Raw genomic sequence first — 14,904 nt, 5'->3', positions numbered from 1 at the left:
CCCTAATCTGGAGAAAGAATTGGGAGGCAAGATCCAGGAGGGGCACAGAACTCCCAACAGGCTTAACCAAAAGAGATCTTCACCAAGACACATGATCATCAAGCTCTCTTCAATCGAACATGAGGAAAAGATCCTGAAATGTGCACGTGAAAAAAATCAATTGACATATAAAGGAATGCCAATTAAACTCACAGGAGATCTCTCACAAGAAAGTCTACAGGCAAGAAGAGAATGGAGTGACATATTCCAGATTCTAAAAAGAAAAAAATTGTCGGCCTAGGATAACATATCCAGCAAAGCTTTCTTTTGTCTTCGAGAATGAAATAAAATTCTTCCACAGTAAAGAAAAGCTAAAAGAATTTGCCTCTTCCAAACATGCCCTACAAATGATACTTCAAGACGTTCTAGGGAAGGGCCCGGCGGCGTGGCCTAGTGGCTTAAGTCCTCGCCTTGAACGCCCCGGGATCCCATATGGGCGTCGGTTCTAATCCCGGCAGTTCCACTTCCCATCCGGCTCCCTGCTTGTGGCCTGGGAAAGCAGTCAAGGACGACACAAAGCTTTGGGACTGCACCCGTGTGGGAGACCCGGAGGAGGTTCCTAGTTTCTGGCTTCGGATCGGCGTGCACCGGCCATTGTGGCTCACTTGGAGAGTGAAACATCGGACGGAAGATCTTCCTCTCTGTCTCTCCTTCTCTCTGTATATCTGACTTTGTAATAAAATAAATAAATCTTTCAAAAAAAAAAGATGTTCTCTTGACAGAGAAGAGGAATAGAACCAAACAAAGCCAAAGGCAAACGGGAAGAACATCCCAGTAAAATGACAACAGAAGACTAAACCAATGAACAACCCATTCCTAAAACGACAGGACCAAAGTACCATCCATACATATTAAACTCTGGATGTAAATGGTTTAAGCTTAATCAAACTTCATAGATTGGTAGGCTGGATTAAAAAACAAAACCCATCTATTTATTGTCTAGAAGAGACACACTTCACCAACAAAAATCAGTGGAAACTATATCACATGGGATTTGATGTTTTCGGTTAGTTTCATCTCTTCAAAACACTTTCTTCTGATTAAATCATGCAATGACTCGTAAATCATAGAGTAGCATCATTTTCTTCAAGAAGGTTCTTGGTTTTCATGTCTTCAGCTACACGTTAGTCATTTAGTAGTATGTTATTTAACTTCATGGTGTTGTTAATTTCTTTTTTTCTCCCTGATGTTGATTTTATTTTGTGGCTTTTCATTTAAGGGGATGTAAAGTAGCTGTGTAATGGAAACTGTCATATCTAGTAATATGTTATTTAACTTCATGGCATTGTAAATTTCTATTTTTTCTTTCTATTATTGATTTTGTATTACAATTTTTCATTTAAGGGGATGTACAGTAGCTGTGAAATGGAGACTAACTTCCAGATGTGAGGATACAATGTAGCATGCATTTCTACTTCCAGACAAAGATGGACTTACAATGAAACTGTTCGCTATATCTTGACAATAGGATGCTGGACTCTCTGCCATTGCCCATGCCCGCAATGATGGACATATGACTGTGTATGAAGAACTATATTTTAGTAATGATATAGAGGAACTAGGTGGGAGGGAGGGAAATGGGGAGGAGATAAGCGAAATGCCAGGAGCCTATGGAACTGTATCATAAAATGATAATAATAATAATAAAATGTAAAAAAAAAAAGTTTGCACTTTGTGAGGGTAAAAAAATACACGAGGGAGATGGTGTAAATACAAATAACGAACAGCTAATAGCACCAAAATCTTGTCCCGTGAATTTTCAGGCCTTTTTGTACTTGAGTATATAACTGGAGTTTTCCATATTTAGCCATTAAAAATGGAAAACGTGGTGTTCCTTGTCACACCACGTAGCCAATCACAGATAACATTCACACCCCTGTGCACTTCACCATCAGCATGCTTTGTTGAGTGTGTGAGCGGTCACCAATTTGGCTTTGCCCTGAGAGTCGGTGATTTCTCTGGTCCTCTCCTCTTCACCCAAGAAAGTGCTGCGCTGTTACAGGAACACAGAATGTTCTCCTGGGGGCACCTTTCTCTCTGATGAGGCCTCCCAAACATAGTGACAAAGTTTAATGCTTTGCATCCTTGAACATTAAGAATAAAACATATTCACCATGGTAAGACAACTAAGCCCCCACTCCCAAGGCAGAGAGCAAGTGCTTAGGAAGTTCCAAAAAATTTTTTTTATTTGTTTGAGAGAGATTGAAAGACAGAGAACTTTCATCCACTGATTAACTCCTGAAATGCATACAACACCTGGAGCTGAGTCAGGGTGCAGCCAGAAGCTGAGGCCTCCATCAGGGTCTCCTATGGATGTGTCAGGGAAGGGCTCCAAGAACTGCCACAGCTGACTCCCAGGGTGTGCATCAACAGGAAGTTAGAATCAGAACCAGAGCCAGGATTTGACCCCTGGCTCTCTTATTTAGAATGCAGGCATCTCAAATGATGTCTTACCTGCTAGGATGAACGCTGCCCCAGTCTCCATGCCCCTGACAGCACGTGCCCAGGGTGCTCTTTTTCTTGTGCAAATATTTTAAACATTGAGACTCCCCCTCTTCCTCAAATTATTTAGAACCAAACTAAGATGTTTTTTTAAAGATTTTTATTTCTTTTTATTGGAAAGGCAGATCAGATTTACCGAGGGAAGGAAAGACAGAAAGATCTTCCAGCCACTGGTTCACTCCCCCAGATGGCTGCAAGGGCACAAGCTAAGCCAAACCAAAACCGGGAGCCAGGAGCTTTTGTTGGGTCTCCCACATGGGCACAGAGTCCCAAGACTTTGAGTCATCCTCTACTGCTTTTCCAGGCCATGAGCAGGGAGCCAGATGGGAAGTGGAGCAGCCAGGACACAAACTGGCTCCCTCATGGGATCCCACAGCTTACAAGGTGAGGATTTAGCCATTGAGCCATCATGTTGGGCCCAGAAATCAAACTTTTTTAAAGATCTACTTATTTATTTGAAAGGTAGAGCTACAGAGAAGGAGAGACATAGGAAGATAACCCATCCACTGGTTTGCTCCTCAAAATGCCACAATGGCCTGGGCTATTCCAGGCCAAAATCAGAAGACAAAAGCTCCTTCCAGACCTCTTACATGGGTAACAGGAGCCCAAGGTCTTGAGCCATCTTCCACTGCTTTTCCCAGGCCATTAGCATAAAGCTGATTGGAAGTGGAGCAGCTGGAACTCAAACCAGTGCCCCTATGGGGGTGCTGGTACTGCAGGGGGCAACTTAACCCATTGTGCCACAGCACCAGTCCTAAAACTGCATTTTTTTCAATTATTAAGTATTAGTAACATTTCAAAGTTGCCCTATTTACCATCATGAGTTCTTCAGGATTTCCCACAAAGGAGAATTTCTGACATATTTGGTGTGCTAACAACTCCTTGTCTCCCCAGGAGCAGGTACAGGCGCTGGGCACCTGCTTGAAGCCAATGTTATTCTCTCGTAGCCACACCTCATGTGTAATCAGGCCACAGGGGAAACCCCATGCCCAGCCCTGAGATCGCTCTTTCCTCTCCAGGTGAGGAAGAGAGAAAATTAGCAGCATAGTTCCAGGTATCTGGCAGGTGTTCCACAAATGTTAGCTCCTGCCTTCTGCTTGTGGGAATTCAGAAAGAAAATGTGGAACCTCTTAGAAATGGTAACAGTTAGCCAACAAGTATGTTTGTCATATTCAGATACAGCCTCTTCTTGCCTTGGTGCCCTGGCTGGTTTTGCGGCAGGTCTGAGTGAGTGCTGGGCTCATCGTGGATAATGAATGTTAATGAATCGTGCCGAAGACCTTTGAGGACACACCAAGCTATAAAGTCCTTTTCTGCTTTCAAGTGGCTTTATAAGACGCACGCATAGAGTGAATGCTGGGGAAATAATGAATACCAATGAGAATGCTGTCTGCTTTGCAAGAGGAGAGTTTATTAGGGGTTCTGCAGGGAAGGTAGAAGCAGCAGAGGGAACCACACAACACCTCCCATGACGCTTTCACAGCTCAAGAATCCTGGTCCACAAGAACACAGATGGACCATGAGAGAGTGGTCCTGAGTGAAGAACATCCGATGGCCTGGGCTCTGTGCTCACCGTTGCATTGATGAGCATTCGTTCTCTGTCCAGGCCATGATTCCTAGTAATGCCTGGGATGGGGTCCTGAGGCTAAAACAGGTCAGGAAAGGTGGGCTGGACTATGGAAATCTGAGCTGTCTCCATGCGTCCTCCTGCTGGCCCTGGGTCATCTAGCATCCAAAGGTACTGCAGGGCCCACAGCGAGGGCGTGACACACAAGGATTGGCGACACAAGGACCAATGGGCTTCTCACATGCGTTGGTGGTGGCACAGGGGTTGCTGGGCAGCCTGGAACACAGAAACATCAGCTCATCAGCATGAGGAGAGTAACTCAGAACACAGGAGCAGCTCGACATCTCAGGCAGGAAAGCCTGGCTCAGATCACTCCTGCTGCAAAGTGCAGAAACAGCAGCAGAAGAGCCGAAAGAGACAGAGGTGGAACCCCAACGTTTCCTTCTATAACCCAGAGACATGAAGTCCCTTCATGCCCCAATCCCCAGGCTCCTGGCTCATCAAAGGGCACTAGCCATGAACCACAAGGGTGTGAAAATTCCACCAGATTGAGTTTACAAAACAGTTCTTTGGCTGCCAAGTGCTGCACATCTTAAGGACTGAGTCATCTGCCCTTTGGAGGATCAGAGCCCAGATGTCAAAGATGCTATCATGTGTCCATCTCTGCCCTCCTCAGGTGACCCCCAGAGCTTTCCCTTTCCTAACACAGCCAGGAACATCTGAAGAACCATTCAGTGGAGAGGATAGCCAAGCCTTGTGACTCTTTTGGAATAGAAAATATCTTTAGCCCAAGTAATGATAGCAACAAGGAGGTTACATTTCCCACTGCTATAGTAAAATACATTGATCTAGGCAGACATTTCTAAACCATGATACATGGAGTCCTGCGGTGGAGCCCTGCATGTGCCTTGAGGGGTGCTGAAACACAGGTACTCACTTGCAGTCCTCGCTCTCCAACAGGCCCCGGTACGTGTTGATCTCACACTCCAGCCGTGCACGCACGTCCAGCAGCACCTGGTACTCCTGGTTCTGCCGCTCCAGGTCAGCCCGGATCTCACCCAGCTGCGACTCCACGTTGGTGATCATGCACTGCACCTGCGACAGCTGGGAGCTGTAGCGGGCCTCGCTCTCTGTCAGCGTGTTCTCCAGGGAGTTCCTCTGTGGGGAGACAGAAAAGGGGTCACAGGGCTGCTGCCACTCACAAGGGTTTCTCCACAGGCTTCCAGAGGTGGCACCCCAGTGACTCCACCTCCCCGCCTTTGCTGTGCACACTAGCAGGTGTGAGAGGAACCCACCAGGTTGTGCTGGGCCTGCAGCTCGATCTCCAGGGCGTTGACCGTGCGTCTCAGCTCAATGATCTCAGCCTGGTAGGACTGCAGCTGCTCTGAGCTGGACACCACCTGCTTGTTCAGCTCCTCCGTCTGCAACACCCAAGAAGAAAAGACAGGATCAGTCCCTGTCCTAGGGACCCGGGGTATTGTGGGAGTTCAGGTGCTTAGATGCCCACCTGTGTGGCGAACCATTCCTCCACTTCCCTGCGGTTGGTCTCCACCAAGGCCTCATACTGGCACCTGGTCTCATTGAGCACACGGTTGAGGTCCACAGTGGGGGCAGCGTCCACCTCCACGTTGAGGCGGTCTCCGATCTGGCAGCGCAGGGTATTGACTTCCTATGTGTGCAGAAAAAGTAAGGAATTAACCCGCATAGAAGTTTACAGATAAACTCTCCTTGAGGGAATTTGATGTGATGAGGAGATGATTGCAGTGAAAATGAGGAGGCATGAGCTGAAGCCTGGTTGAAAAAAAACCCTGGGAAGTAAACTCTGGTGGGCAAGGTTCCTCTCTGAGGTTTTTTCCTGCCTGTATAATGAGGCTGTTTAGTAATGTGATAATAATTCTTTCCCCTCTGGGCAGGTATGTTTTCTTCTTTATATTCTCTTTTCTCAGTGATAAGCCTGACATGACCATCGATATCTAATATTTGCAGCTCAGATATAGAAAAACAAGATGCACGTCTTTCCATTCATTTCATGTCCTCTGCCTTCAAACACTGCCCATCAGAGCCTTATTGAAGGTAAGCATTGGAGAGTTGAGTATTACATTCAACCAGGAGATCTGCATTAGTCATTATTTAAGTTCTTCTAATTTTCCCACCCATCCTTTCAACCATCCATCTGCTTTGCCAGATTGGGTTATAGTTAACTAGGTTTCTAAGGCTCTATTCTCTCTCTCTTTCCAGCTTTGGCCCTTCGCCTGGCAGACCTATTCAGAAGACAACAGATCTTATCAAACACCAGAATGTATTGTAAAGATCTTTATGTGGACATTTGGTCATCCATATTGCCCCAAGTAGAAATAGGGGAGATAACCACACACTTTCTGTAAAACAGATAAACATGTGACTTGTTTCCTATCAATTCCCCAACCATGTCTTGAGCAACAGTGAAATGCTGGTTTTTAACAAATCCGAATTCTTTCTTACCCTGCTTAGGGAAGTCACAGAGCTCTCACAATTAGGCTCTGGACCTCTTACCTGCTCGTGGTTCTGCTTGAGGGACAACAGCTCCTCCTTCAGTGACTCCACCTGCGCCTCTAGGTCGGACTTGCACAGGGTCAGCTCGTCCAGGACCCTGCGCAGGCTGTTGATGTCAGATTCCACCAGCTGCCGCAGAGACCGTTCCGTCTCATACCTGTGCACACAGCCCAAGGCCAAAGGTCAGAGGGGAAAAAATGCTTCCTGAGTGTTACCATCTGATCTAACCACATCCATTCTGTTTCAAAGTATGCTGAAATTCTTTTCAAATATTCTTAAAGGGCAAAGACGCCATTCTGCCAAGCCAGAATGGTGTCTGGATGCTGCCTGTGTGGAGCCTGACCTACCATGAACTCCACCAAGTGCACTACCAGAGGAGCTCTGCCATCTTGCCCTGGTTCAACAAGCCACTGAGCTTCGTAATTTTGCTATCAATTGTCCCACTGTCCCTTCTAACCACCTGAGAAACAGAGCAATAAGAAAAGCACTGAATTAAAAGTCAGCTCCTTGCAGTTCTGCCTCTCAGTGGCTACAGAGTAATTCCTTAATCTGTCAGAGACTTGGATTCCTCATCTGGAAAGTGAAGACCAAATGAACACTGCATGATGAAAAACAATGTGAGTGAAACCACCTTGTAAAGTCCCGTAGAATGCAAACAACCTCTGTGAGGGTAATGGGCATACCTAAATATATCAACTGGGTCCCTGAAATAAGTTTTTGCTTCCAATTTCTGTGATTAAAGAACTTCTTTCTGATGAATTGGTAGTGACAGACATATAAGAGACATGTGTGAAAACCACTTTTAAACTGGCCTAGATGCTGAGTCGAGAAGGAAGAAGAATGAGTGACCTCTTATTCTGCTTCAAACCCAAAACATAGAATCCCAGCCCTCGGCAAGTAGACTTGACATTGAACCCACACTGACCCCCTCCACCCCACCTCCCCACTGCAAGAATCTTCCCAACATCATCCAGAAGCTTCTGTCTGCACATTGCCAGGACAAGGTTCCATCACCTTGCAATTAAGCCTGTGGGTCATGAGACTGCTCTAATGTTTAGAAAAATCTTACTTGGTTCTGAAGTCATCTGCAGCCAACTTGGCATTGTCAATTTGCACCACCAGCCTGGCATTCTCAGACTTGCCACACAGGATCTGGGGACAAGGTTAACCATGCAGTGAGTTACATTAGAAAGAAATGCCCTTGCTACGGCTTTCAGCCGCCTGGCTTCCCAACAGTGTTGAGTTGCTTTCAGGTATTCAGCTTGGCAATGAGAGGGAGTACACTCAAAGAAATAAACATTGCAGAAACAGAGGAGTGGAGGGGAAATGTGGCACATGCCCCTCGGGTCTGCCCCAGTTTCCTGCAGGAACTGAGCTGACCAGGTAGCTGGACCCAAGCTGGTGTGGCCAACCTTATCAGTTTGCTTGGAGCTGAGCAGATGCCTGGGATGCTAATATTAGAAAAGCTCCAGGTAAACTCTACTCCCATGCCACTTCATTCCAGTCCTGTTGGCTCTCCGCACATTTCTCACAGTACCCTTGTCCATGTTCTTGTATGAAGCTTCCCCCTCTACCTCAGATGCCTTTGGCTACCTCACACCTGGCAAGAGCTCTTGCATCACCCACTCAAAGTGCATGAAGTTCACACTTTTTGAGACCTTTGCCATGGTCATGGTTTCCCACACCCCTCCATCTCTTCTATTGTGGAGTGCTTCCTCATCCACCTAGGCAAGAGGTGGGTGTTTTTCAAATGCAGGTAAATATATAAATGATACTTCAGCTGCACATTTCCTTTCTGGCACTCACTTCGCAAGGACTACAAAACAGAAGACAGCCAATTCTAAGAACAAAGGGCCTACACGACTAGATATTCCTGGTCATCTTCCAAACCCCTTCAAATATTGCCTCTTCCATGGAGCACTTCCCAACCATCCCCAGGAATTAATCTCACCTCTATGCAGCCTTTAGTTGCACTCCCTAATTCTGGTTGCAAGGTCCAACTTGTGCCTTGTGCCCACCCTGATGAGATGCTGTGTGTGACTGTATGCCTGAAGGTGACTTCTGTAGTCTGTGACCTTGGCTTTGCTATAGACAGTTTGTCTTTTGCAGCAGCTTTGAAAGACTTTAAGTATTTGAGATTTCACTCCAGAAATGCCTACTTCAGAGAAATAATTCAGGCACCCATTATTGCTTAATGTCTCAAAAAGCCAAGAAGGTCATAAGAGATCCAAGAAATCACATATTTAGTCTTAGTCTTAGGTAAAGAGCAATGTAAGATTGTCATGACTAGTTTTGAGCTAATACCCTATTCTGTATGCTGTATATATACTTCTCTTTCTACTTTATTCCAAAGTCAGTATTCTAAGTTAATGAATTATTTGTCTCCATGATTCTCAATATTAATGAAAAACAATCTCAGAACCATTCAGAAATTGATACGTAAAGGTTGGGTGAACAGTTCATTAAAATGGCATGTGGTGCCCACCCCTCACCTTCTGCTGCAGCTCCTCGATGGTCCGGAAGTATGACTGGTAGCTGGGGCACAGCAGGGGCTCCTGGGGCTGGCATCTCTCCTGGATCAGGCTCTCCAGCTCCGCATTCTCCCGCTCCAGCTTGCGCACCTTCTCCAGGTAGCTGGCCAGGCGGTCGTTCAGGAACTGCATGGTCTCCTTCTCACTGCCATTGAAGGAACCCTCACAGAACCAGTTGCAGTTGCCCACATTGGCGGGGATGTTGCAGGCTCCGGGCAGGGTGCAGCTGTGGCAGCTGGGAGGTACACAGGGCCTGGAGGAACAGGTGGAGCGGCAGCTCATGTTGGACAGGCAACAGTTGTAGGGCATGGTGTGAGGAGGGAGCAGAGCTCTGAAGATCAGTTTCCAAGGCTGATACCTCTTGTCTGGTGTAAGCACTGTGCCTGTCCAGGGCTTTATATTCAGCCTGCAGTGGGTGTGGTGATGAGGTAGAGCGTTCGTCCCTTTTTACCCTCTTCACCCATTTTTTCCATGTGTTGTTTAGCCACCTCACATGAGTCCTCCACCTCATAAAACAACTTACTCTTGCTTCTTGCTATGTCAGGACTCCTGACAATCATGCTGGCTGGTTTAGTAACAGCATCATGCTTTAGCTTCAAAGTGACCAACCTTGCCACCAGCCACATCTGTTCACAGAGCACTGAATTAGAGTGACAGCTCTGGCCTGACCTCCAGAGCTGGGGGCACCAGGAAAGCTTGGGGCCTCACCTAACCAGTGCTCAGCTGGAACTCTGGAAAAGAACTCTTCTGAGGGAACCCCTCTGGTCACCAGACCATGTAGTAGTAGGGAACCCTGGAGACCATTCTCAGGAAGGACTTACATATCTACCTGGTTCAATGTGCCCCCTCGCTGTTTGATCCTGGCAGGTGGAGACAACTCTACTCTCATACTGAGATGCTTCTGGAAACCTCCCTGGCTCCATTTTTACTATTATTCACTGTTGACAAGGACAGTAAGAGAACTAATGATTTTGGAACACCTGCTGTGCACAAAACTTTGTGTAGGCTTAGTACCACTATGCTTCAGTGATGGCTCCTGCTTACTAAGTGTGCTCGGTACACCAGGCATTGTGCTAGGCACTTCATATGCATCATCTCCTTCAGTCTTCATGAAACCCAGCAAAAGCTTATAGATGAGAATATTAAACTTCTAGGAAGTCATTCAAGGTCAGCTAACTCCTATATAGAGCCGGGTTTCAGGTACTAATGTCTCCAAGTCTAAGGGCCATGCTCTCTCCAGCACACTGCCCTCTCTCCCTTTTCTAATCTTCTTACCACTGAGACACAATAATGCAGAAATGGACTGATCTCAATGCAACTCAGTCCATGCTGATTCTACATTGGAATCAGCCAAAAATTAATGAGTTTGTTCTTCTCTATCAAGGAACCTAAGTTATTGCAATGGACATTTGCTAAACAAGAATGCACAATACTCTCTTGAGACTTGAACCAACTCTCTTGGTTCACCTGAGCCTCACTCTTCAAAGGATCCCCATGCCATGGTGACAAGGCAATGTTTCATGTCCAATAGGAAATGTTGGCCAACATTCTGCTCTTGTGCTATTCTGAATGAAGCTATGAACTATGGATGTTTTATAACAGTCCTAAAGTATTTCTAAGTGTTCAAACATGAAGGGTACTCCTTAAGGTAGTCCCTTCTGGAAACCACATGCTAATTCCTACCCTGCCGTCCTTGCTCAGACCACCCTCTCTTCAAACCTGTCTTGCAGTCCCAGATACATTCTTTTGGTTGTCTTCATGGGAGGCAAATCTTCAGCTTTTAAGGGTATATTTATTTTTGGAACCAACCAGATGCCACTTGAAACCAACCAAGCCTTTTGAGTCGGATAAACAACCAAGCTGAGTAACATCTTTAATGGATCAGAAAAAAATTGTGACTGTTAAAAAAAAAAAAGAATAGCACGCATTTTCCTGGGTGCAAAGAGAAGCTTCACCTTGCTCTTGACAAGGACTTCTTGGGAATGAATGTGTGATCTCCTAACATGACAACATTAAGAGACACTACCTTGTACAACACTCACCATGGATTTATAAATTGACAAATGGATTCAGGAGCCATTTGTAAAATGAATGGAAACTTATTTATGTAGACTCTCCAAAGATCAAGACAAGGACAAATGCTAAAACATTTTCAGCAGTACACAGAGGATAAAGAATGCTAGGCTTCATGCTTAGTATGAAAGCAAACTTTGTGCCCTTCTGCCTGAATCTCTGCATATAAAATGCTCTGCCAATCCCATCAGTGAGATGTGGAATAGGTGCGTGGGATTAAAATAGGATTAAAGAAGTCCTATTGGATGGTGTTAAATAACATAAAATGAGTAGCTAGACCCATTAGTTTTTCACTATCTCCTGTCCTCCTTTTCTTCCATGCCCCAAGATTCAAGAGGAAAACCTAGAAATAGCACTTTCAAAAGAATAGAAAACGAATAGTGTGTTATAGAAGAATAAATGCAATTTTCAGTATCTATGGAGTTATGAGGCATTTTCCACCTCAACCAGACTGCAATCATCTGAAGGTAAGACACCCTGTATCTTCGATAGCTGGATGGCAGAGCTCAGAAAATACAACTGCACCGTATCTTGAGTAGATATAACCATGGATGCTGCATAGCTACATGGCCATTAAACGCTGATGGCTAGAAGGGGTAAGTGGGTCTATTGAAGAAAAAAGCCAATTAGCTTTCCATAATTCAGGAAGGTAATTTCTTCTTATCTAATCCACTTGGTATGTATTATGAATTCTTACCCTTAACTAAGTGATGGTACTGTCTCTGGTCAATGGCCTTCAATAAATATGGTGATTAAATCAAATCCTAACAAGAAGGTTTTATACCTGCTCGTGTAATTGTGAGGCAGACGCCATGGTTGGAGCTTCTGGTCCCAAGATGTAAGCAACCTGCAGTTGAGGTTTAAGGACGTTCTTTATTACAGAAGCCAAGGCTGCTTCCAGGGAGAGGCCACACACCCTCCCCCATAGCTCTTAGCCATGGGGTGGAGTTGAACCAGACTTCTGCTGAGGCCAGCCACCCCATGATTTGACATTAAAGGCATTAAGACACCTCCCTCCTCCCCAAACCATCTTATCTAATGGCCAGGTCCTACTGCTTCAAATGTAATAAATGTAAAGCGCACTGTTTTAGAAATGCAAAACAATAAATTGGACCACTTACAGAATAACTGCGTTATAATATTTACAAATGGCAAGGACAGTCCTTGAGTGGTATCATCACACACACACTGAGCAAAAAGAATCATGTGTGTCAAACAGGGATCTCAGAGAGAAGTTAGTGAGTTCTCCGTCCTGTATCCATGCCAACTGTCCTACCAGGCCAGTCTCAGAACTGCCTACAAGAGCAGGAAGTAAACCTCCCACAGCTAGTCCATAAAGGCAACTATAGCTAATGTACCAACCCCCAGCCTTCCTACATTGAAGGGAGAAATTGTGATGATAATCCAGAAACCAAGCAAGTACATTTAGCTCTCTATTCAACAGGACTTCTGAAGACAGACAAGCAGGAGAAATGATGGAAAACATTCCAGGTCAGTAGAAAGATGGCTTGAGCAAAGACAGCTACCAACACCTCAAACTGGGCTTCAGAGGATATAGCTCCAAAAACTTTCTCCAGGAATGGCTATGCTACTCTTACACTCAGTTCCGGACTCCCAAGGGAAATGGAGCTATGGGGTCTCCAAGAACCAAACAGTGCCATAAGGAGCAAAGCTCATTGATGCTATATTTATAGCTTTGTCTAGTCTAGAAGAGAGAAGAACATCAAACACCCCAGGACAATGTCATTAATGGGTGGTGCTAGCCTTGATGAGAAAGCTGGATTCAGGAACCATTTGTAAAAAGAATGGAAACTCTCCATAGATCAGGACAAGGACAAATGCTAAAACATTTTCAGCAGTACACAGAGGATAAAGAAATCTGGGCTTCATGCTTAATATGAAAGTGTTGTGTCAAACTTATATTAAGCTCACTGTCAAGCTGGTGACTTGAGATAACCAAAAGAACCACCAAATGATATCTTCCTTAACTTAGTGAACCATAGATTCTGTTGTCTTTCCTCCTGACCAGAGATCTCCCCATTTCTATATCCAGTAGATCTGATTCTCAAATTTTTTCTTTCATTTCATTACCCACTCTCACATCAAAACTCTTAACTTTTGTATCTTTTCCATCACTTCTCTATTTCACTCTTCATCTACAGAGCTAGATGCCATCACTACCCTTGCAGACCTGGAGAAATCAGAGCTGAATCTTGTGTCAGAGGCTATAGAGAGCCCCATGTCAGCTCCATCATTTCTATCAATAGTCCTCAAGGTTCTTCTAGGCTGTGGCAATTCCATCTATCTCTTAACTTGGGCAAGTCCATAATACATCTAGTCTCTCCATTGGAACTCTCTCCATTAGAGACTCAACTGTCATCAACTCAGGCTCAAAAACTTCAGGCCTCTAGTAGTTGCTTATGATAGTTAATTTTATAGCTCAAGCTGACTGGGCTAAGGGATTCCCAGACAGATAGTAACGTATTGCTTATAGAAGTGATTTCTTTTAAAAAAAAAAAAGATTTATTCATTTTATTACAGCCAGATATACACAGAGGAGGAGAGACAGAGAGGAAGATCTTCCGTCCGATGATTCACTCTCCAAGTGAGCTGCAACGGGCCGATGCGCGCCGATCCGAAGCCGGGAACCAGGAACCTCTTCCGGGTCTCCCACAGGGGTGCAGGGTCCCAATGCATTGGGCCGTCCTCAACTGCTTTCCCAGGCCACAAGCAGGGAGCTGGATGGGAAGTGGAGCTGCCGGGATTAGAACCGGCGCCCATATGGGATCCCGGGGCTTTCAAGGTGAGGACTTTAGCTGCTAGGCCACGCCGCCGGGCCCTAGAAGTGATTTCTTAAAAGCAATTAACATTTGGATCAATCGACTGATTGAAAGAACACCTCATCAAGGTGAGTTGGCATCATTCAATATATTGAGTACCCAAACAGAGAGAAAACACAAAGGAAGGGAAACCTCTCACTCTCTTCCATTGATTTTGATTGGAAAGGCAAATTTACAAACAGCGGGAGAGACAGAGAGAAAGATCTTTCATTCACTGGTTCACTACCCAAATGGCTACTATGGGTGTCTCACACGTGGGTGCAAGGTCTCCTCATCCACTATTTTCCCAGGCCATAAGCATAGAGCTGAATTGGAAGTGCAGCAGCCATTACTCAAACTAGTGCCCAGATAGGATGCCAGAGTTTGCAGGCAGATTAACCTGTTGAGTCACTGTGCTGGTCCCTCTCTTTCATTGAGCTTGGACATCTGCCTTCTCCTGCCCTCTGACATGGATGCTCCTCATGCTCACACCTTTGGGCTGAAACTGAAACCACACCCAGAGCTTTTCAAGACCATCTTGGCAATGGAGGTTGTGAAGCATTCCAGCTTCCACAATTGTTTGAGCCAATCCCTTACATTATACCTTTTCTAATATGCCCCTATTCTATGGGCTCCATGTCTCTCAAGAACACTGCTTGATACAGTGCTCAATCCGTACTAATTTCCTTCCTTCTTTCCCCATAGTTCTTCCACCTCCAATCAAGTCTACATATCCAAAGCAACACCTCTAAAATTCACTGCTCCCTGTCCTATTCTCCTCCACGCACATCAGATCTTGATGCCATTCATCAGATCCCTTAGTAATCTTCCTTCTTTTTGA

General features: G+C 45.3%; 1 protein-coding gene across 1 annotated transcript; it reads right to left on the bottom strand.

The window, feature by feature from the left end:
* Positions 1-4,266: 4,266 nt before the first annotated feature.
* On the bottom strand, positions 4,267-9,480 carry LOC101516155 (keratin, type I cuticular Ha3-I). The gene is made up of 7 exons (XM_058676487.1): positions 9,133-9,480; positions 7,710-7,792; positions 6,641-6,797; positions 5,616-5,777; positions 5,404-5,529; positions 5,046-5,266; positions 4,267-4,384 (listed from the first exon to the last, which is right to left on the bottom strand). Exons 1-7 carry the CDS (start codon positions 9,478-9,480, stop codon positions 4,267-4,269), a joined length of 1,215 nt encoding a protein of 404 aa, XP_058532470.1.
* Between the last annotated feature and the right edge of the window lie 5,424 nt (positions 9,481-14,904).

Source organism: Ochotona princeps, chromosome 17 (genome assembly GCF_030435755.1).
Source record: "Ochotona princeps isolate mOchPri1 chromosome 17, mOchPri1.hap1, whole genome shotgun sequence".
In the NCBI taxonomy this organism is placed as follows: Eukaryota; Metazoa; Chordata; class Mammalia; order Lagomorpha; family Ochotonidae; genus Ochotona; species Ochotona princeps.
The sequence above is the reverse complement of the archived record's forward strand: the minus strand, read 5'-3'. Positions and strand labels throughout refer to the sequence as shown.